We start from the raw sequence: 23,970 nt of genomic DNA on the forward strand, positions 1-23,970 counted from the left end.
CAAAGGGCAGCGTCTCCAAAGTAAGTGATATATTTCTTTGTTCCCTATTTTTCAATTTCTGTATGCAAAATTTCTCTCTCTCTCTCTCTGTCTCTGTCTGTCTGTCTCTCTCTCTCTCTCTCTCTCTCTCTCTCTCTCTCTCTCTCTCTCTCTCTCTCTCTCCCTCTCTCTCTCTCCCTCTCTCTCTCACCTTTTCTCTCTCTCTATCTCTCTCTCTCTCACATTCTATATATACTTCTCCCTGTCTTCCTGTAGCATAAAGGTAGATAATTCGTGTAAAAATTGTATATTTTTAAATGAAGCACTAAACTATGTTTTCACTCTAAAACAAGGATATAGAAAATAAATACAATTATAAATAGAGCAGGCCAAATAAAAACAATATTTCTTCAGTAGTGAAGGTTAATCTTGAAAAATCTAATGGAAGTCAGCTTGGGTTTTCTCCCAAGCCCCCTTGTTCTCTTTACTGTTAATAGTTTTGTTGACCACATTGTTTATGCGTGTTGATTTCTTGGGCCTACTTTGCAGAACCTTGATTTGGTGACTGCTGATGAGAGACATAGTTTCCCAGGGTAAAAACATAAAATTTGTGTAAAAAAATGGCAAAAGGTCTCCAAAACCGCAAAAAAAAGGTATTTCTTAGAATAACCCTCTCTTTGATAATGTTCAAAAGAACGGTTCTGCCTCTTAAGCCCTCCATCCGAATAGTCAGGATACTTGGGAAGAGAAGCTGTACATGTGCCAAGGCTCTTCAGAGTTGAGGTGAAGCTGCCCTCTGTACTCTTGTCTGATGCTCTAAGTTATCTTGATCTGTTGCTGCATTCTAATTGTGACTGACATAATTATTTCCCCTAGATACACGAATCATAGGATTCACCACCGTAAAATTATTTGTGGTGACGTAGATTGGATTTGAAAACAAATTAATGTTTGTACCATGCAAAAAGCTAATCAAAGTACTAAAGCTAATCAAATGAAAAGGGAAATTTTGCTCAAAAACTATTTCCTCATATATTGGGGGGGGGGGGGGGCTTTGTCCCCTGGTGACGGAGCCTGTGATTATATACTGAGGCTTTTTAAACGTCCTTATCTCTCCACTGTTTGTATAATCGGTTGTTTTACAAACGTAGAACAAATGATTGGATCATTAAGGGGTGTCTGCATTGTTGTGTTTAAATCTCTACACACACTTTGTGTATCGCTGTCAACCGTAAGATAAAATGAGTAAACAACGAAAAAAAAACGTAAAGGCTAGTAAGAGGGTCAATTATTGACTATGCCTAAACACTAATTCAGAGAATCACAAAGTTCATAGAAAGCTAAAAAGAGAAATGTTTTATCGTCGATCACTTTATCGTCCCATAATTTGTGCCTCGTCTGCCATTGCCATTTCATCATTGAGAGCTTCACTTCCTTTCTTCTTCCTTGAATAAATTAAAAACAGAATTCCTGCTGCAATAAACACAGTAAAAACAACCCAGGATATATAGTAAGAAAAGCCAAAGTACCAATTTGATCCATTTGGATAGAATTGCTTCAAATGAAGTTTCTCAAAGGTTATAGCAGCGTCGATGACTTCTATCAGGACGATGATAGTTGCAGCTAAAATTAGAATTTCAAGTTTATTTTCATATCGTCTTGAATAAAAATTAGCAGCTTAAAAGTTTATCAAAGGTTACCGCAGCGTCGGTGACTTCAATCAGGACGAAGATAGTTGCAGCTAAAATTAGAACGTTGAGTTTATTTTCATATCGTCTTGAATAAAAATTAGCAGCTTAAAAGTTGCTCAAAGGTTACAGCATCGTCGATGACTTAGATAAAAACGATGATAGTTGCAGCTAAAATTAGAATTTTGAGTTTATTTTCATATCGTCTTGAATAAAAATTAGCAGCTTAAAAGTTTATCAAAGGTTACAGCAGCGTCGATGACTTCTATCAGGAAGAAGATAATTGCAGCTAAAATTAGAACGTTGAGTTTATTTTTATATCGTCTTGAATAAAAACTAGCAGCTTAAAAGTTTCTCAAAGGTTACAGCATCGTCGATGACTTAGATAAAAACGATGATAGTTGCAGCTAAAATTAGAATTTTGTGTTTATTTTCATATCGTCTTGAATAAGAATTAGAGGCTTAAAAATTTCTCAAAGGTTACAGCAGCGTCGATGACTTCGATAAGGACGAAGATAGTTGCAGCTAAAATTAGAATTTTGAGTTTATTTTCTTACCGTCTTGAATAAAAATTAGCAGCTTAAAAACAAACAAAGGAGTCACGTGCTTTGCACAGAAATTCTTCTAAATTTTGAACGAGTTTCCAGTTCAACATAAGCGAAGAACAAAAGATTCAAAATTGGTTTCTGAGTCTTAACCAGGTATTTTACGAAACATATTTGAATTGGCGAGAAAAATGTGGCAAGAGAAACACTTTTGACAAAAAAAAAGGATTGATGAGAAATAAAAAGAGATCGTAGAAATCTTAAGATTTTAGAGGAGGTGATGGGACCAGAAGCCCAAAGTTTCGTCATAACAAGCCTCAACGACAGTCGTGAAAAAGCCTTTAATCGAGCGCTAAAGACCAAAATTCAAAATCATACTGTCAAACAACTATGGGTCAGTCGCTAAAGCTGTGGTTTCTCTCCAATGTTTTATGGGCTAATGTTTTTATGGTTTTCAGTTAAAAAGGAAAGTTCTTTTTATAAGGGATACTTATAAAAATTCCATGGATGTCTGAAGCGGAGGGAAACCAGATTGGACCTTTAAATAAATAAAAAATTCCTGCTGAAAGTAAGGATTAACATTAAAACGACCAGAAGTAATTTCATGCACAAGAAATTTTTTTAAAGCATCGAAAGACTTAAATAAAGAGCAAGGAGATGAAGAACTGGCTGCCTACCTCATATCCGAGATAATCAACAGGAAACACGGTAAACATCAAGAAATAAGGCTTAAATAGAGACGAAGACCACACCGCCTTTCCATCATAAAGTTTTAGCTTCAAAGATTGTATTTCAATGTGAGTTCTTTTATGCTTGTTTTTTCTTCATTTATTTTGCTAAGGATAGCCCTTGGATATAGGGTCGAAATATTTATTTAAACTAGCGCTCCACTGTCTTATATAAAAAACAAGAGCTAAGAGCTCATATGGCACTTGTGACGAGGCAAGAAGAGCCAAGAGCTCATATGGTATGAGCTCTAACAAAATTCTAAGAATCAATAGATTGATTTAAAAGGAAAATCAGACGCCTAATGCCGGTCAGGATTAAAATAAGAGCTCTGAGTGACGATGTCCTTCTAAATATCAAAATTCATTAAGATCCGATCATTCACTCGTAAGTTATAAATACCTCATTTTTTTTCTAATTTTTTCTCTCCCTTTAGCCCCCCAGATGGTTGAATGTGGGAAAACGACTTTATCACGTCAATTTGTGCAGCTCCCTGACACGCCTAACAATTTTCATCCTCCTAGCACGTCCAGAAGCACCAAACTCGCCAAATCACTGAACCCCTCCCCCCAAAGAGAGCGAATCCAGTACGGTTACGTCAATCACGTATCAAGGACATTTGCTCCATCAAGCTTCATCCCGATTCCTCCACTCCAAGCGTTTTCCAAGATTTCCCCCTCCAACTCCCCCAATGTCAACAGATCTGGTCGGAATTTGAAATAAGAGCTCTGCGACATGAATTCTTTCTTAATATCAAATTTCACTAAGATCCGGTCACCCGTTCTTGAGTTAAAAATACCTCAATTTTTCTAATTTTTCCAAATTAACACCCCCCCCAGCTCCTCCAAAGAGAACGGATCTGTTCCAATTATGTCAATCACGTATCTAGAACTTGTGCTTATTCTTCCCATCAAGTTTCATCCCGATCTCCCCACTCTAAGCAGTTTCCAAGATTTCTGTATCTCTCCTCTAACCCCCTATGTCCCCGGTTCCAATTCGAGTCAAAAATGAAGCATCTGAGACATAAGATCCTTCTATATATATATCAAGTTTCATTAAGATCCGATCTCTTATTCGTAAGATAAAAATACCCCAATTTTCACGTTTTCCAAGAATTCCAGTTTCCCCCTCCAACTCCCCCCAATGCCACAGGATCTGGTCGGAATTTAAAATTAGAGCTTTAAAGCACAAGATCCTTCTAAATATAAAATTTCATTAAGATCTGGTGACCCGTTCGTAAGTTACAAATACCTCATTTTTCCGAATTACCCCCCCCCCCTCCCAACTCCACCAAAGAGGGCAAATCAGGTCTGGTTATGTCAGTCACGTATCTTAAACAGGTTTTTATTTTTCCCATTCAGTTTCATCCTGATCTCTCCTCTTTAAGTATTTTATAAGATTTCCACCCTCCCCCCCCCCAATGACGCTAGATCCAGCTGAGATTTAAAATAAGAGATCTGAGTTACGAGGTCCTTCTAAATATGAAGTTTCATGAAGATCCGTTCACTTCTTCGTAAGTTAAGAATACGTCATTTTTTAATTTTTCTGAATTAACCCTCCCCCCCCCCTCAATAGAACGGATCCGTTCCAATTATATCAATCACGTATCTAAGATTTCTACTTATTTTTCCCACCAAGTTTCATCCCGATCCCTCCAATCTAAGCGTTTTTCATGATTTTAGCCCCCCCCCAAACTCCCCCCAATGTCACCAGATCCGGTCGGGATTTAAAATAAGAGCTTTGAGACACGATATCCTTCTAAATATCAAATTTCATTGAGATCTGATCACCCGTTCGTAAGTTAAAAATAACTCATTTTTTCTAATTTTTCAGAATTAACCAACCCCCCCTCCCCCAACTACCCCAATCCGTTCTGGTTAGGTCAATCACGTATCTAGGACTTGCGCTTATTTTTCCCACCAAGTTTCATCCCGATCCCTTCACTCTAAGTGTTTTCCAAGATTTTAGGTTTCCCCCTCCCAACTCCTCCCCAGTGTCACCAGATCCGGTTGGGATTTGCAATAATAGCTCTGAGACACGATATCCTTCCAAACATCAAATTTCATTAGGATCTGATCAACCGTTAAAAATACTTCATTTTTCTATTTTTTCCGAATTAACCGGCCCCCCACTCCCCCCCCAGATGGTCATATCGGGAAAACGACTATTTCTAATTTAATTTGGTCCGGTCCCTGATACGCCTGCCAAATTTCATCGTCCTAGCTAGCGTCCCCAACCCCATATGTCACCAGATCCGGTCGGGATTTTAAATAATAGCTCTGAGACACGATGTCCTTCCAAACATCAAATTTCATTAAGATCTGATCAACCGTTCGTAAGTTAAAAATACCTCATTTTTTCTAATTTCTCAGAATTAACCCCCCCCCCCCCCAACTACTCCAAAGAGAGCGGATCCGTTCCGGTTAGGTCAATCATGTATCTAGGACTTGTGCTTATTTTTCCCACCAAGTTTCATCCCGATCCCTTCACTCTAAGTGTTTTCCAAGATTTTAGGTTTCCCCCTCCCAACTCCTCCCCAGTGTCACCAGATCCGGTTGGGATTTGCAATAATAGCTCTGAGACACGATATCCTTCCAAACATCAAATTTCATTAGGATCTGATCAACCGTTCTTAAGTTAAAAATACTTCATTTTTCTATTTTTTCCGAATTAACCGGCCCCCCACTCCCCCCCCCAGATGGTCATATCGGGAAAACGACTATTTCTAATTTAATTTGGTCCGGTCCCTGATACGCCTGCCAAATTTCATCGTCCTAGCTTACCTGGAGGTGCCTAAAGTAGCAAAACCGACAGACAGACCGACATAATTTGCGATTGCTAAATGTCACTTGGTTAATACCAAGTGCCATAAAAATTCCTATTTTTCTACTTGCTGTTTAAAATAAAGCTTCCAAACCAGAGCCGCCCACAGGAACTTATTTCCAAGAGGATCAAACATTTCTTAACAGGGACCTTGTTAAAAACCGATATAATCAATGTCATTGAATATGTTTAGGAAAATTCTAAATTATCATTTTTATTTAGCATTTTCTTGCTTAGAAGCTCATTTTTTTTTCTTTATGTTTTTCGTGCTGTGTTAATTGTTGAAGCTTCGGTTGCTACTTGATGGAGTAGCTCCTTGCCTACAGTTCGTTATCACGAACTGTTTGAAAGGTCAAAAATATGTCAGTAGAAAATGTTCTAGCAGAGGTGATCCTATCGAACCAAGGGCTTTAAAATATTGTTAAAATGCCCATTTGAACGATAATTAAAAGTTCGAGTGGCCTTTAAAAAGTAGCAGGAAAATACTGTGTCATAGCAAAGTGGTGTCTGCTATTTGTGGGGCTTTCAGCAATTTTCGCCCTATGGTGCCAAAAAGCCATAAGACTGATAATTCTGAGATAGTCCATTGATTTATAGCTACCAAAGAAGTATATAATGAACTTTCCAGTCACAAAGGCTATTATGCCTCGCGGTTCGTCCCTAAAGATGAACTAAGTTTCTAAAAAGTAAACAGCTCTTTATGCCAAAATAAACAGACATTTATTATACAGCTTCATTTAACTAATTTGGTTCTTTTGAAAATTCAAAAAACTTTTTTATATGCTGACGTTGCGCAGGTACCGATCTCAGGATTTAATGCCTTTGGCCGGGAGTGCAATACGGCTGGTGGCAAATCATCTGACTCTTCCTGTGTTTTCCCCCCATGATTCTCCATGTACCCATTTACGGGTGGGTCGACTCCGGCTGAGCTTACTGAGTCACACCATTAACCCCGTTTCAAACCAAATAACCAGTGACACCAGGTCTCGGACGACTGACTTCAGGATTTGATTCTTTTGAGGTATGGTACAATTATGTTCAGTGATATAGAATTGCACATGAGCCATTTTAAAGGAGGGCCGGTGGTAGTGAGTTTTTGCAAAGATGGGTTGAGTGTGCTTAAACCTCCAAAAGTGCATTTTATGACCCAAGCTCCTAATTCTCCTTGAGCCTTCAGATAAATATAAAAAGAATGGTAGAGATATTAATATATAATCCCCTTTGTTCCAAGAATTTTTTAAGACTACGTTTGTAATATAGGTACTATGTGGTGACGGCGACTCTTTGGCTGACAATTTTTTTGTCTGGGCAACATAAAAGTTTATGTTCACATCCTTACTAGCAAAAAAGGTGGAAAAGTGGGGAGGAGGGATTATGGGTACCGTCAATGGGCAGATTCGAAGAATTTGTATTGGAAACCATGGAAACAACGACCGTAGTGTTTTACTTTTCAGGGGCAATTATTATTCTCCATGCATTTTCAGACGAAATTTCAGCTCGAGTGGACAAATAGGGTGAAATGAGGGAGTAGAAGTTCTTTCAGTTTTTGGAGAGCCTTGGATCAATCACCTCGTAGCGACAAGTAAGCAAAGAGCAGCCCTTATCAATACAAACCCAGACTCTAAAAAACAAAGTTTTAGTTAAAACACATACAAAAACAAATTATACTAGTCTTCATGACTTTATAAGTATGCCTTGTATCGAAAAGTTAATACACTAAATGAACTCTTTTTCTCAAAGTATTACTGTACAAAAGATGACTTTTTGTTTAAGGAACCATGTTCGTTGTGGTGGTATCCCTCCTTCTATTTAGGGCCAGCCTAGGTATAACGTTAAACACAATCAGAAATTAAATAATAAAAAAAACAGGTTTTTCAAATGAAAATCGAGAGCAATATTAAAACGAACAGAAATTATACCGTATATAAGGATGGCTGCAACCTCTTCAACTCCCCGCTCCTTATGCTGAAGATTGACCTTTTGAACTGATTTTTTAATAACGACTGCTCAAATCGTTGAACCACATATCGGCTTCAAAGAAACGTATTTATTTCGTATTTCGTTACAAAACACAGTAAAAGGTAAAGAAAACACAGTATATGGTCGTTAAATTTGAATAAAAAGTATCTCTGGAGCACTGTGCAACTTTAGTGCAAAAAGTGAGAGATTGAGGAGAGGGGAGCCATGCTTATTTCTGCCCGTTCTAAGTTGCTAAGAAAGAGATTCAGTTTTTCTTCGTGGGAAGACTTAAAATACATACTTAGCCTGAAATTTTGCATTAGCCTTAATATTAAGTAGTTTTCTGCTAATGAAGTGTCTCGGTAGGCCTTTTTCTATTATTTTTTGAAATTTCAAAATGCCAGTTTTTGCTAGGAATGTAAAAAACAGAAGGTCTTTTGTGGCTTGTTTTCAAGCTTCACAAACTATCAGATGTAGTATTTTCTAATTGAAGGAGATCGAAGTCATTCTTGAGAAGAAATTTATTTTAATTTACAGTTTTTTGGCACTTCGATTTGCGACTGATCTCTCACAAAGAAATTGGAATTAGAATTTCAAAATGAAACAAATATAAGTAATTTTCTTAGCACTACTAACAGGCAACTTTGAATTTGAGATGTCCCAGGGTTCAAGGGGTTCTAAAGAATTATAGAACTTGTGAAGTAATGCCTTTTTTTTAAGAGAAATTTGTCTGGTTCTTTATCATCCCTTCTTTTTCAGTGATTCTATTAACCTTTTTTGAGAATTAAAATGTAGCTACAATTAGTAAGTTTCAGTGGTATTAATTCTCGAAAATTTAGGGGGAAGGGACAAAATTTGTTTTTCAAAATCTAAGCGGAATTGTGGCTCTTCTAGTTTTTGAAAAAGTAATGTGAAAAACTAGTATATTGAAATTACGTACTTTTAAGTTAATTATCGCTCTTTGGTGATACTCGATTAAAAAAAAAAAAAGCTAAGGTCCTATGAAATTTAAGGTCTGTTGGGGCACATTCCCGAATCTGATTGATGGATCGTTTTTAGATGACCAATCACATGCCATTTTAATTCTTTCATTGAAGTACCAAGGAAAGTGAAAATCAAGTCTGATTTTGAATTGTTACGTTGAACCATGCATATCTTAAAAATTTAGGAAAAATGGGAGTTCAATTGTTATTGAAAATGACCTCCATATGCAGTTACTCAGTCTTTGTGTAACTGAAACGGAGTAAAAAAAGAAATGGGGATAAAAATCAGCAAAAATATATGGTATCAAACAGTTTAAGAAATTTTAGTTTTCCTGCGAATGTGGAATTGTCTCTGAGAATTATCATATTGTTAATGTTTGAACTATTATGAACGTAAAGTGTTGTCAAATTGAATTTGTTAGCTGTATCTATTTGTTTTCACTGTTCAAAGTGGCAACACTGAGATAAATAGGGTACTGCTCTATTTAAGTACTTGGCCTAACTTATTTATGTTCAGGGTTGAAAGTGACTACACTGATGAAAATATGGTACTGCCCCCAGAACTTCAGATTTTAAAGTAATTAGAAGAAAAATCCTGGCAAATCTCAGTTTTCACTTATGATCTGAGCTTGGATGGGTTCAGGGAGGGGGGGATCATAAAGTATTATTTTTTATTCGTCGTCCTTGGTGCTTTAAATGAGCGGTCCTAGCCGAGTGGTTAGCGCGCTACATTTGACTCCTTTGTCCGTGAGAACAGGGATTCGAGTCCTGGTTTTGCTGGTTATTCGGTTTGAAACAAAAGTCAGCAATGGACTCAAGATTCGGCCCGGCTCTAAATGGGTATCTGGCAAAATCTGGTTGGAAAACACGAAAAGTATCGGAAGGTTTGCCCCCAGCCACGTATTGCACTTCCAGCCGAAGACAGAGAATCAGGTGGTCGGTACCTGCGCTACGCAAGCTATTGGTCAGCATGCGAAAAAAGAGTTTAAAGTCCCTTTAAACTCTTTAAAGGTACTAAAGTACCTTTTGCTACGGGACGGAAATGTGAAAAAGCGGTTATGGTGAAATTGATATTTTAATGTTTGACGTGATATTTGACGTTTATGTTTAATATTGCTCTTTGTTGAGGTAAAAAGTTTGATATATATCTAATCTTCAAGCTAATTGACTTAAAACAACAAGAGCTAAGAGCTCATATGGCACTTGTGACGAGGCAAGAAGAGCTAAGAACCAAGAGATCATATGGTATGAGCTCTAACAAAATTCTGTGAATCAATAGATTGATTTAAAAAGGAAAATAAGAAGCTTAATGCCGGTCAAGATTTTAAAAAAGAGCTCTGAGTCACGATGTCCTTCTAAATATCAAAATTCATTAAGAATCGATCACTCACTCGTAAGTTATAAATACCTAATTTTTTCTTATTTTTCCTCTCCCTTTAGCCCCCCAGATGGTCGAATCTGGGAAAACGACTTTATCAAGTCAAATTGTGCAGCTCCCTGACACGCCTGTCAATTTTCATCGTCCTAGCACGTCCAGAAGCACCAAACTCGCCAAATCACTGAACCCCTCCCCCCAACTTACCCAAAGAGAGCGAATCCAGTACGATTCTGTCAATCACGCATCAAGGACATTTGCTTATTCTATCCACCAAGCTTCATCCCGATTCCTCCAATCCAAGTGTTTTCCAAGATTTCCCCCTCCAACTCCCCCAATGTCAAAAGATCTGGTCGGGATTTGAAATAAGAGCTATGAGACATGAATTCCTTCTAAATATCAAATTTCATTAAGATCCGATCACCTATTCATAAGATAAAAATACCCCATTTTCACGTTTTCCAAGAATTCCGGTTTCCCCCTCCAACTCCCCCCAATGTCAAATGATCTGGTCGGAATTTAAAATTAGAGCTTTAAAGCACAAGATCCTTCTAAAGATCAAATTTCATTAAGATTTGGTCACCCTTTCGTAAGTTACAAATACATCAATTTTCAAAATTACCCCCCCCCCCCCCCGACTCCACCAAAGAGAGCAGATCCGATTCGGTTATGTCAGTCACGCATCTTAGACAGGTTTCTATTCTTCCCATCCAGTTTCATCCTGATCTCACCGCTTTAAGTATTTTCTAAGATTTCCGCCCCCCCCCCAACTGACCCCCCCCCCAATTACGCTTGATACGGTTGAGATTTAAAATAAGAGATCTGAGTTACGAGGTCCTTCTAAGTATGAAGTTTCATGAAGATCCGATCACTCCTTCGTAAGTTAAAAATATGTAATTTTTTCTTATTTTTCAGAATTACCCCCCCCCCCCCAATAGAGCGGATCCATTCCAATTATGTAAATCACGTATATAAGACTTCTGCTTATTTTTCCCACCACGTTTCATCCCGATCCCTCCTATCTAAGCGTTTTCCATGATTTTAGGTTCCCCCACCCCAAACTCCCCCCAATATGACCAGATCCAGTCGGGATTTAAAATAAGAGCTTTGAGACACAATATCCTTCTAAATATCAAATTTCATTGGGATCCGATAACCTGTTCGTAAGTTAAAAATACTTCATTTTTTTCTAATTTTTCAGAATTAACGGGCCCCCACTCCCCCCCCCCAGCTGGTCAAATCGGGAAAACGACTATTTCTAATTTAATATGACCCGGTCCCGACAGTCCCGGACCGACAGACCGACGGACCGACAGAATTTGCGATTGCTATGTCACTTGGTTAATACTAAGTGCCATAAAAACAATGCGAAAAAAAACCTAAGGTGCTAAAAATATTTAGGTCTGTAAGAGTATAAACTTGATTGTGATCTGCGAATTGTTTTCTTATGACCAATTAAACACCATTTGGCATTCTTACGTTCAGTAACTTATGTTACAGAATGGCAATATAAGAAAGCTATTATGAGTAAGTCCATTTGTGTACATGTTCAATATCTCTCTTTACTTGAAGTTTAATATTTAATTAATCTTGATGTTACTTGACTTAAAAAAAGATCCGAAAAGAAATCCACGTGTCTAAATGTTTTACGGAATTCCAACTTTTTCTGTTTCGCATGACCTGTGAATATTTTGACAATCGAGAAGTTTAAAATGTCAGCTTTCAACTGAGTTCATTTACTTTTTGTCCTTTACTGCCAAAAAATTTGCAATGCTTGTTTTTTAACCGGTTAGTTTGACATTTGTTTATTCCATTACGATAATAAAGTACGTATCTGTGAGTAAATTATCTGCGCCAGCAATACATTTGAAAGTTTGAAAGACATTTGCAACGAACTTTTTGTTAACAAGCCACTTTGAGATTTATTTTAAGTACCAAGAACAGTGAATATTAAATCTGATTGTTAAAACTGATTAGGTGAAAATTTGCACAATCAATATATATCTGAAAAAATAAGGAAAAATAAAGAACCTAATTTGGAATTAATAAGAGCTACATAAGCAGTTATGTAATTTTTGGTAGTGGGGGGCGCTAAAAAAGAACCATGATTAAAAATCTGCAAAAACTATGCTATAAAAATGGCATCAAACAGCTTAAGAAGTGGTAGCATGCCTTCAAATTTACAATTGCCTAAGGGAATCAAAAAATTATTAATGTTCGAATTTTTATGAACCAAAAGCGTGTTCAAATTTAAAAAAAAAATTATTTTTGCTCATTTATTTTCACGATCCAACGTGACAAAAGTGAAAAAAAGTCGTATTGCCCTAAAAACCATGGAATTTTAAAGAAACCAAAATGAAACCATAGATAATTGCGGGTTTCAATTTTGAATAGACATAAGATTGGTCAAAGGGGCTAATAATGCTTTTATCCTATTGTCCTTGGTTACTTTAAGCGAACTATTCTGTCTTGTGATAGTAGATGACTCACCTGTGATTAAATTCACTGCCCCAGCGAGACGTTTAAAAGTGTATCTTGGATTACGGAAAGTGTAAATAGAAAAACAAACTGCCAGAAACATCACAAAAAGGCTAATGGCTGCAAGACTAATTTCCGTTCGTCGAAAGTCTGAAAGTAAATAATTTCAATGACTTGGACGTTTTATTGGCAAACAGCAAAGTTGAGGTCGTACATTGATGGTGGATTCACACATTTTTACACGTTCGACAAAAACGAAAAAAAAAGAATAAAGAAAACCATACAAGGGTGGTTCTTAGCTAAGGGAAAAAACAAAAAGAAAGAGCAGATATTTTGGCAAAAACCTCGACAAGCTGTTTTTAGCGATTAAAAAGAAATAAGGAAAAAAGTGTGTTATAAAGCAAAAACTAATCCTTAGAAATAAACTAGTCAAAATCATAGAGGTAACTGACGAAAAAACTGACCAAACAAATGAAACAAGATTCAAAAATTAGATTCCTTAGAGTTCTTTGCCCAGTGATTACTCTCGAAATGTTTGCTTTGTCTTTTTTTCCACGGGCTGAAAATCCCCCTCCTTTGGTTGAATTAATCATTTCTACTTTTTCTTTGTTTTCAGCAACTGTCAGTGTGGTCTCAGAATCTATTCAAGTCTTTGAAGGCTCACTCAAGGCATTTTGTGTCTCTTCATCATAGGGAAGTGTAGGCATCAGAATTAAACTAGTAAGTAAGTAAGTAAGTAAGTAAGTAAAATATTTATTGCCTGTACATTTCACATGGAACAAAACGGAGTACAAGGAAAAAAATAAAGAAAAAAGAGAAGAAAAACGGAGAGAAATTTAAAACACAACGTGAAAAAATACACAATCAAGAACTGTAGAAAATTTAAGCCAGGGGTGGTTCCAATTTGCCTGGAAATTAGAAATCAACCGGTTTACCGTGATACTGGGGTCTGTAATCCTGTGTTTATCTATCATATAAGTATTTCTCGTCCACAAGGGGCATCGCAGCAGGAACTTTGCGAACCTAAAATAAAGGGACCGGAGCTTGCGTTTTTGGGTGTCAGGTAATATATTCCAAAATGGTGCGATATATAGAATATGTGGTGGTGCGACAGCATTATACATATTCGCGAGATACTTTCGACATAGGGGGAGTCTTCTGGTGACGATAGACCCATACGTGGTGCGGAGTTTTTTCTCGACTTGTTTGACAAGCAGTAGACGAGTTTTGTTAAGGTTACGGCCTATAGGCAGACCCAGATACACGATGTGAAATGAAATGGCATTGACTCGCTACCCAGCAGGAAGTGTTCAGCTGAGAAGAATTATCGTTGAAAAAAAGAATTGAAGATTTAGAAGTATTGAAAGCGAGGCCGATTTTTCGGTATTCATCACGTAGGATCGAGAAATCCGATTGCAGACCCCTAACAGACCGACTTAAATTTAATAGATCGTCCGCGTATGTAAGTAGAGACACATTTATATTCTTGGAGATACATGAAACATTGACGCATGCCTGGGCATTTGAAACGCTGTTATTGTACAAACTTGGGGATAATAATGAACCCTGGCGGACAACTTTCTTTACTGGAACAACCACTGATTTGATGCTGTTACCTATCTTTATACGCACTTTTAAACGGCAATACATATCGTACAGTACGCTAGTGACACGGAGGTTTACACCTTCCTGGTAAGCAGCTAAAAGGGCCTGAGCGTGAATCGAAGAATCAAACGCTCTACTCACATCAAAAGCACCGATCACTTTAAGGTCACCAGATTCATGAGAATCTGCTAGAATAGTCGGAAACCGAACTGGTGGTCAAGTATTCGGCACGAATATTGAATTTCTTTTGTGACTAAGAGCTCTAGAACTTAACAGAGCACTGGAGCAACAGTGATTGGCCTGTACGAAGAGCATTGATCTGTTGGTTTCCCTTTGTTAAGGATGGACGAAAGTAAACCGACACAAAAAGATTCAGGTACTATACCAGTGGTGAAAATAATCTGGAACAGCAGCTTCAGATACCCAATAAGCATAGTGGTACCGTGTAGCAGATTTAGCGCGTACAGTTTGTCTACACCACTGGAATGTTTCTTCTTCAGCTTTTAAATAGCATCTTTTACGCTTCCGTAAGTAACGACAAAATCAGGAACACACTGGTTGGATAATACCGATTTTAGCTGGTTTGCGAAGGGATTAAACGTATGTGGGTCGGGGGCACTGAATTTGTTGGAAAAGTACAATTCCCAATCTTTTTCGCTAATCAAATCATGGGGTTTTCCGGCGGCTGGTTCGCTCAACCGGGCCTTCCAGATTAGTTTTGGGTCACTTACAATTCTGGAGGAGTACTCTTCTTTCAATTTGGTACAATGAGCTTTCAGGTTGCTTGTAAAATTTTCGTTTTGTCCATAAACGGACGGAGCTAACAGGACTTGATTTGGGTCTATCACAATCTGGTCAGATTCTAAACCAAAACTTAGCATCGTTGCAACATTTAACTAGAACCAGATTTTGCGAGAATTTGGGAATTTCTGTTTTCATTCTAAATTTTCTAGTAGGAGCTGCTTTTTTCATCTAAGAGGAGCGAGTGAGTAATCTCGGCACAGAATATATTGATGAGTACTCTCGCATCTGCGGGGATCAAAATTCGAATTCACTTGGATTAAATGGAAGGGAATTCGTATCTTTACAAGAAGTGAGCTCAGCACCTGATGATACAAAGTAGTATTAACTTTATCCCATTTACTTACGACTTTCCTTGGGTTGGGTGGACGCAGAGCTGGTTTTATGCTTAGAGATGCTAGTAGGGGTAAGTGATCAGCGAAGACAGCGTCTTTTAGAATAGTTGCACTTCCATTAATACTATTAGAGCAGCCCGTGTGGTCAATGTTTGAAACGGACCCAGACTTGTGAACGAAGGAGTAATCACTGTCTTTTGGGAGGATGATAAATTTGTCATTAAAGACGCCGTATAGAAGCTGACTACGGACGCACGTTCTGTCAAGCAGGTTGCAGTTGAACTACACATTGCAATGACTACACATTGCAAATCTTTCTGGGTCACAGACTTCAGGCACTTCGCTAGTTCGCGAATTGCGTTCATAAACTTTCGCTCCGATTTATTATCATGGTAGTTTGTAGGAATATATACGTTGAAGAATGCGATGCTACCGGCAGATATAGCCAAGAAGTGATCATGCGTAAATAACACCTTACTTTTGATATACGGGTGGCAAATAATCGCCAAGCCACCGGAGGGGCGTCCGAAAGACCGTGTTTTTGTGGGCTCGAAGTAAAAAGTAAATTCGTGTGAGAACTTTAGAAATGTTGTGAGGAGAGAGCATATGTTCATGTATAAACATAATATCACAGTCTGAACAGTATTTTTGAATTATGGCAAGTTTGTTGGGGACTCCTCCGTTCATGTTCCATGACGTAATTTTGACACAGGCTGGGCTATTAGACATTAGGCCACTTCAGCTCACTGACGATTTTTATTATTGTTGGGCACTTGAAGGAATGGCAAGTTTTGTGTTTTGATTTGGAGAGGGCGCATGCTAAAAAGTTTCCACAGGACTGGTCGGGGCTAGAGCCGTGACCTCCTTCTCTGCATCGAGATCAAACTTGCTGGCTATAACAGGTAGCATAAATATGACCCAAATTCTGGCAGTTAAAATAGCGCTTTGGAAGAAAGATAAATTCCTCCATGGGGTACCACTCCAATTCAATTTTAGGAGGGTTTTTCATGGCGTGGTTCAGACGCTGGCGGATGAGAAGTATAATTTGAAGGATCTGGTTTTGCCACATTGATCAGCTTTTTCACAATTCGGTATAATTCCCTTAAGCGCGTCACCATTAATATGAGCTGGGACAAACTTGATCATACTGATGAAAGTGGGATTTTTAACGCTTGCCAGTGTTTCACTGGCAAGCATTTTCGTACTTCCCTTTCGTACTTTCCTTGACGGAGTTCTAAATCGTCATCATTCAAAGCATCACCACAAATATTCGACAGGAAGTTTTTCCTTTCCTCTGCGGTAACAACGGTAGGAAGAGGCTTTTTCAAGATTACTGAGTAAGACGGAGAAGAAGGGGTAGACTCATTTGCTTGAGCAGCAACAGGATTGCCTTCAAGCCACGGTAATGGTTTCTGGTTCAAACGGCCAAGCAGGCCATTGAACTTGCGATTCATCTCGTTGACGGTCGACACTACACAAGCAACGATCTCTTCATTGCAGGCGGAAACTTCTTGGGGCTAAAAAATAACGAACTGAGGAAGCTGTCTCTTTTCTTTGGCACAGCGAGCGAACATCTTCGCAATGTCCATCAAGTTTTCCTCGTCCTTTACATGTTTTATTACACGTTCCCCTAAGTCCGACTTGCGATATATAATTTTCTTCGCTTCTAAAATCGCTTTACGGCTGAAAAACTCGTGTCCTTGCCTTGTAAAAACATTTGTTTTCACACCTGCTATCATAGCCCTTGAGATAAAGTTCAGTACTGCATTACGCACTAGGTTATCACCCATCACAAACCGATTTTACACTGGAAAAATTAAATACGACTTCTCTTGTCAAGAGTGCACATTCGTCAATCCAAGCCAGTAATGAAGGAACCTAGGAACAAGGGAAGTGTAAGGACCCCCTCAACTATTCCCCGCAATTTGCGGTACCGGCGGGTATAATACGTTGCTTGCGGGAGGTTCCTTCCCCTCTTCTGCTTGTTCCCAGTACATTTCTTAATGTTATGACAACAAAGATGGTGCTATAGGAAATAGTTATTTCAAACTACGTCGTAAAACTTTTCCCACTTTAAGATGATAGGTCGAGAAATCTAACGGAGAAATTTTGTCCGTAACATAAGCATTGCAAGGTAGGATCAAGCTCCACATAGAGCTCCACAGAGAGAGCAACACAAACATGTATGTTTAATGTTGTGTTAATTAATAGAAATATCAACGTACAAGCAGTAATGATGGAATAAAATGTCGATAAGCATTTCCTAGCGAGGCTTTCACGCTTTTTTAGAACTTGAATCTCCTTTCGATATTTTAAAGTCTCGAAATGTTTTCTCGTAATGATTGTGATGATTGAGCATTGATTATGATGACTTTGTCGTTAACCCTGCGTAAATGGGTAGTTTTTTATGCATATTATACGTAATGTACCTTAACCATTTCGTACAAAAATTACGTACTCATCCAGGAATTCTCGATTTAGAATTCTCGATGTCAAAAAGAATCATAAACTTGTAAAAACTTGAAATGGGAAAAAATGGGAACATTCCAACTCATATTGGATTTCAATTGCATTGAATGTTATTGAAAGAAACTTAATCCTTTTTGAGGAATAGCAGTAAAATTGTGGTATCACCTTCTATGTTTGTGGCCAAATATAATTTCAAATTTTAGAGTACAATGAATTATGATTCTTTTTTAAATCTAACATAATTTTAAAAAGCATTGGATAATCATTGGAGAATTTTGTTTCCTACCGACCAGAAAACTTTCTTTGGGTAACCAGCGCTTCATTACTGTGTAATTTGTAGCATAATATATATCTGTTTGGCAACACTAATGCTAAAGGGGAATAAAATCCTATTTATAATTTGGATTCTACCCTGTATTCAATTATAGGTAAATTTTTCTATTGTTGGCAAGTGAGTCTGCGAAAGTTCAACAAAACTACCTAAAATATAAAACCGTCAAAGCTAGACCACATACTTGGGGAGCCAATGCTCATGAGTCTTTTGTAGAGTTAATCTATAAATCATTTGTGATCGTTGGTTCTTGTTCAATATCAGCAACGAATTGGATCTTGTCGAATCATTACAGGGACTCGTTTCCAAAGAAATTCTTGAAGTAATTGTAGAGGAGCCTAACGCTTGTGCATTATCAATGGTTTAAATTCAATTAATAAGAGCAGAACTGTGTATCTAAGTTGGAAGCCTTCTGATCCTGATCCTGAGCAGTGTCTGATCCTGATCTGATCTTCTGATCCTGAGCTGTGTCTGATACCGAAGCATTGAGAACCATTTTTGAAATAGTCTTAGTTTGCTTCAGATGCTGGCCATATTTCAAGTAAAATATTGTAAAGTATCAGAGTATGTTCACTTTTTACTTCTCAAGATAGAAGCCCTGATGGTGATGAATATTACAAGACCACCCATTTTTGTATTTGTTGCAATATTATTTTAAAACTACAACCCCTCTCCCACACCCATTTATTCTTCAAAAACATCTGATAAACATTTTTTGATAGCCATTTGATTCAGCATAGTTGGAAAGTCCAATAACTATGCTTTTGGAGATGAAATGACTCTCCGCAGTCCCTGGGGAAAGGCTGTAAGTTACGCAATTATGGTGCTACAACTATCAATAAATTAAATAGAATTACCAGCTCCACTAGGTCTGTTGGTAAAACGTGGGGCTTTTAATCCTGAAGCTAAGGATTAAGCCCGATACATCCCCTACCGGGCGTTATTTTTTCAGTTATATGTTGTTTTACGAGTTTTGTGCTTTCTACAATTATGTTGAGAGCCTGTCTTTGTTAAGGCTGATTATGGTAATTTATGACCAATTTTTTTTTTCATACTACGCTAAGAAACCACGATTCACCGCCAAAATTTTAGCGATTTTGAGCTTGACTTGGTTTTGTGATAATCCCTGGATAAAAAAAAATAGCTTCATTTTTTTTTTCATTTTCTTTTGGTATTTCAGAAAAACGTTTAAATCAAGTTATTCGAGTTTGTCAATTCATTGTTTGTTTTGGTTCAAACTAAAAGAAACATAAATTTCTGTTTCGAAAGTTTGAAGCCTAAATCCAAGAACAGTAATTTCTGGGGCTAAAAGCGCCTAATATGCAAGTATTTTCTCATTCCCTTTGTTTAAACAAAAAGCGTAAAGTATGAATGAGGGATCTGTATGCTAGGGGCCTGAACTTTCAATCTTTCCCTAAAATGTTTTCATCTCTCTTTGTTTCCACAACAGCTCCAAATGTTCATGCCTTTTTTAAGTTTATAACTAGTAAGAATTGTTAGAAGTGGAAAATTTTTGTACTCTCAGCTTTCCAAAACTCAAAATATCAAACAGTTCATGGTAATAAACTGTAAGTAAGGACTGACGAGGCTCAGAAGTGACCAAAACTCTAAAAAAAGTGTTTTCTAATAACGGATACGACAAAGGAATTGAATTTTTATGCTGATTTGAAATATATAAAATCCATCAAGTTAAATATAACCAGTCAAAAGTTAAGGGCATAATTTTGCAAAAAGGAAGAAAAACACCGATAAAAGTCAAGTGACCTTAATGAAAATCACACCATGGGATTCAGCATGACAGAAAACATTACTGTGGATGTTTCAAGCTACTGCATATAAACATGTGGAATTTAGCATTTCTGGCCAGAAGAAAGATCACGGATGCTTGTTTTTTTTTCCCCAAGGGTAATCATCTTGAAACAGTGATCCTTTAAGATCGAAAGAGGGCTCATTCGATCAGAAATCTAAAGTTACATTGCTCTTTTTAAGTGACCAAAAAATTGGAGGGCAACTAGCCCCCTTTTTCGAGTCTCTTTTCCCCAAGTCATCTAATCAAAATTTTGAGATAGGGACAGAGGTGATTTTAGGGGGGCAGTGGGGTACTTGTCCCTGGCTCAGAAATTTTAGGAGTGCAAAATTTCATATGGTTATAACTAATTTGGAATTTTTCAAATTTTATTTTTATTAAAATAAAGTAGAGGAAGAGTTGGCAATTGGAAAATTTGGAAATGGAAATCCAAAATTTTCATTTTCCCCATATCTTCGTCATCATTCTTTGAAAATAAAAGTAAGTAGACCGAATTTAATTGATTTTAATGTTTTTTTTAATGACATTTTGAATTCAAATTTCGCTAATAAATGAACTTTTTTTTAATAAATTAGAATTTTGTTAGAATTTACTACTTCTGCTATTAAGTCACTGCAGCACTCTGTCGCCTGAAGCCAACACAGACGTGCACGCTCCTTCTCCATATGAATCTATTCAAAGCCTCCCTCTTTAAACCCTCTAAAGAAGTTCCCACTCTCCTTAAATATTTCCTTACAAGATCCTCCAGCCCCAGCCGGGAACGACCTGCTCTTAATTTGGCCCAAGGCGGTTGGCCGACAATCTTTGGCAATCTGTCATCTTTTAAACTTAGAACATGTCCTAGCCATTTCATCCTTTCTCGCATTAGAGCTGTAGAAAGTAAGATTGAACTATATTTTTCGTACAGCTTACTCTTCGAGATACGGTCAGTCAGTTGGGTACCCAAAACAGTCCGTAGACAATTTCTCGGTAAAACATCTAGCAAATCATCCTCCATCTTTCGGAGCGTGCACGGTTCAAAACAATAATTGACAGATGTTGTCATTACAGCTTACAATATTCTAATCATGGTTCGCAGACTTATGTTCCTTTCAAAACTTTTTTCAACTGTGAAAAAAAAACCGTACTTTGCTATTCTTCTTTTTATTCTTCTTTTGACAGCTTCATTACGCCCGCCATCTTTACTAATATTAAATAAAAAAAACCAATTTTTTTAGCTGAAAGTAAGGAGCGACATTAAAACTTAAAACGAACAGAAATTACTCCGTATATGAAATGGGTTGTCCCCTCCGCAATCCCTCGCTCTTTACGCTAAAGCTTTTAATTGTTTTAAAAAGTAGAATTGTGGCAAAGAGTCAAACCTTAGCGTAAAGAGCGAGGGATTGCGGAGGGGACTGCCCATTTCATATACGGAGAAATTTCTGTTCGTTTTAAGTTTTAATGTCGCTCCTCACTTTCAGCTAAAAAAATTTTTTTTTTTTTTTTTATTTAATTTCTGAACGTTTTTGAATTAATGCATGTTTGGTTTTGGCTCTCTGCACATAAATATTAAAATGAAATTTGTATATTAATTCTTTTTTGGCTAAATGGCTTTCTCTTAGTTTTGATCAGACGATTTTGAGAAATAAGGGGTGGAGAAGGAGGCCTAGTTGCCCTTCAATTTTTCGGTTATTTAAAAAGGCAACTAGAACTTTTAATTTTTAACGAACGTTTTTATTAGTAAAAAATATACGCAACTTAAGAATTAACTTAAGTAACAAACTTTCATAACCTTATATTTTTATTATGTATACGAGGGGGTTTGTACCCTCGTTAATACCTCGCTCTTTACACTAAATCGTAAGTTTTGTCCCAATTCTTTAAGAATGACCCCTGAATCAGAAAGGCCGTAGAATAAATAGTTGAAATTACTAAAAATACTTTAGCATAAAGAGCGAGGTATTTATCTCCTCCTAAATACCTCGCTCTTTATGCTACAGTATTATTAGAACCCCTCATATTCGTAAGAATATCTGTTCGTTTTAAGTTTCAATACTACTCCTTCCTTTCATTTGAAAAAAGTTTTCATGTTTATTTTTCATTGTTTTCTTATAGTAATGCTAGAAAATCCTGCGCCCTTTTCATTGAATTTTTCTTCCCCCATGACAGATTCCTTCAAGGAAAGATCCTCCAGCATAGCCCCATCTCCTCAGCCCCACCCCCAAACAAAATAAAATCCCCCTGAAAACGTCTGTACACTTCCCAATAACCATTACTATATGTAAACACTGGTCAAAGTTTGTAACTTGCAGCCCCTCCCCCGGGGATTGTGGGGGAGTAAGTCATCCCCAAAGACATAGTTATTATGGTTTTCGACTATTTTGAACAAAATGGCTATCTCAAAATTTTGATCCGTTGACTTTGGGAAAAATATGAGCGTGGGAGGGGGCCTAGATGCCCTCCAATTTTTTTGGTCACTTAAAAAGGGCACTAGAACTTTTTATTTCCGTTAGAATGAGCCCTCTTGCGACATTCTAGGACCACTTGGTCGATACGATGTCCCCTGGGAAAAAGAAAAAACAAACAAATAAACACGCACCCATGATTTGTCTTCTGGCAAAAAATACAAAATTCCACATTTTTGTAGGTAGGAGCTTGAAACTTCTACAGTAGGGTTCTCTGATACTCTGAATCTGATGGTGTCATTTTAGTTAAGATCCTACGACTTTTAGGGGGTGTTTTCCCCTATTTTCTTAAATAAGGCAAATTTTCTGAGGTTCGTAACTTTTGATGGGTAAGACTAAACTTGATGAAACTTATATATTTAAAATCAGCATTAAAATTCGATTCTTTTGATGTAGCTATTGATATCAAAATTCAATTTTTTAGAGTTTTGGTTACTATTGAGCCGGGTCGCTCCTTACTACAGTTCGTTACCACGAACTGTTTGATTAGTACCTAAGTAATTTCAGTTTACTAATGCTAGTACCTAGCTAATATCAGTACTAGGTCTCAGCGACCTAGTTTTCTTGACATCAATTTTCAAACCTTTTTGCACCCTGAACTCGCAAAACCTCTAAAAATTCATTGAGTTTGCTAAAATTTTCATCTAAGATGCTGAAACCATCAGCAAAATTTAAGTCAAGAGAGTTTTACTTCTCAATTTGATTCCACGTTCTCCCATTGCATTTGCCGTGTTACTAAAGGCAAAGTCCCTTAAAATAATCCATATAAATGAGGGTAGAACTCAACCCTGCTTAACTCCTGATTTAATATGAAACCAGCTACTAGCCTCAGTTCTCACCTTAACTGCAGCAATGCTTATATACCCCTAATAGTATTAATGTATTTATTGGTATACCAAACAAGGATAGGACCTTCGCTAAAGCTCTTCTATCAGCTGAATCAAACGCTTACTCATAATCTATAAAACTGAGGTCTAAAGGCGTTTGAGGATTCAAGCGCTTATTAATTATTAATCTAAGAGTGAAAATCTGGTCGACACATCCTCTACCCTTCCTAAAACAACGTTGTTCTTCTCTTAAAACTTTAGCTACAGCATCTCTAAGTTTAAAAAGTTCCATCAGATTAAGTAATTTGCTTCCCATAAACCAGGTTAATGCCTCTATAATTACCACAGTTACTCTTATCGCCTTCCTTACGGATGATTTTAATTAGAGTTTTCCTAGAAACGCTAGGTGCCTCCACTTTTTTAGAAGTCATATTTATAATCTTCGGTAGCTTATCTCTAACCTCACAGCCAACATATTTAAAAAAAAGTCATTTACCACACTCTACACTTTAGGTATTATTACTTTTTAATACTTTTAGTATTGTCACTAATTTTTCCTTGCAAAATAAATCTTCCTTCACAGCCAAAGTGTCGCAAACTTATTCATTTTTTCTATGTCTTTTCCTGTGACTCTATCATGTTTTAGCACATTCTTGAAATATTCTCATCGCCATCTATCTTTAGCACTTTTCTTCTCACTAATTGTGGCCCCGTTTCTATCTTTAACTGGGACAAGTCCAGATTGACTATTCAATTACCCTTAATTTTTAGCATGCAAGTAAAACATTTTATTTT

The 23,970-nt window shown here is 37.2% G+C and overlaps 1 protein-coding gene across 1 annotated transcript in view; it reads right to left on the minus strand.

Moving 5' to 3' along the window:
- Positions 1 to 270: 270 nt before the first annotated feature.
- Positions 271 to 23,970, minus strand: part of LOC136026237 (uncharacterized) — an 82,644-nt gene continuing 58,944 nt past the window's right edge. The window contains exons 4-5 of the mRNA XM_065702591.1: positions 12,569 to 12,706; positions 271 to 1,602 (exon numbers count right to left, since the gene is read on the minus strand). Coding sequence (XP_065558663.1) covers positions 1,352 to 1,602; positions 12,569 to 12,706 — 389 coding nt within the window. The 3' untranslated portion in view covers positions 271 to 1,351. The remainder of the gene's footprint in view (positions 1,603 to 12,568; positions 12,707 to 23,970) is intronic.

This window comes from Artemia franciscana, chromosome 1 (assembly GCF_032884065.1).
Source record: "Artemia franciscana chromosome 1, ASM3288406v1, whole genome shotgun sequence".
Taxonomy (NCBI): domain Eukaryota; kingdom Metazoa; phylum Arthropoda; class Branchiopoda; order Anostraca; family Artemiidae; genus Artemia; species Artemia franciscana.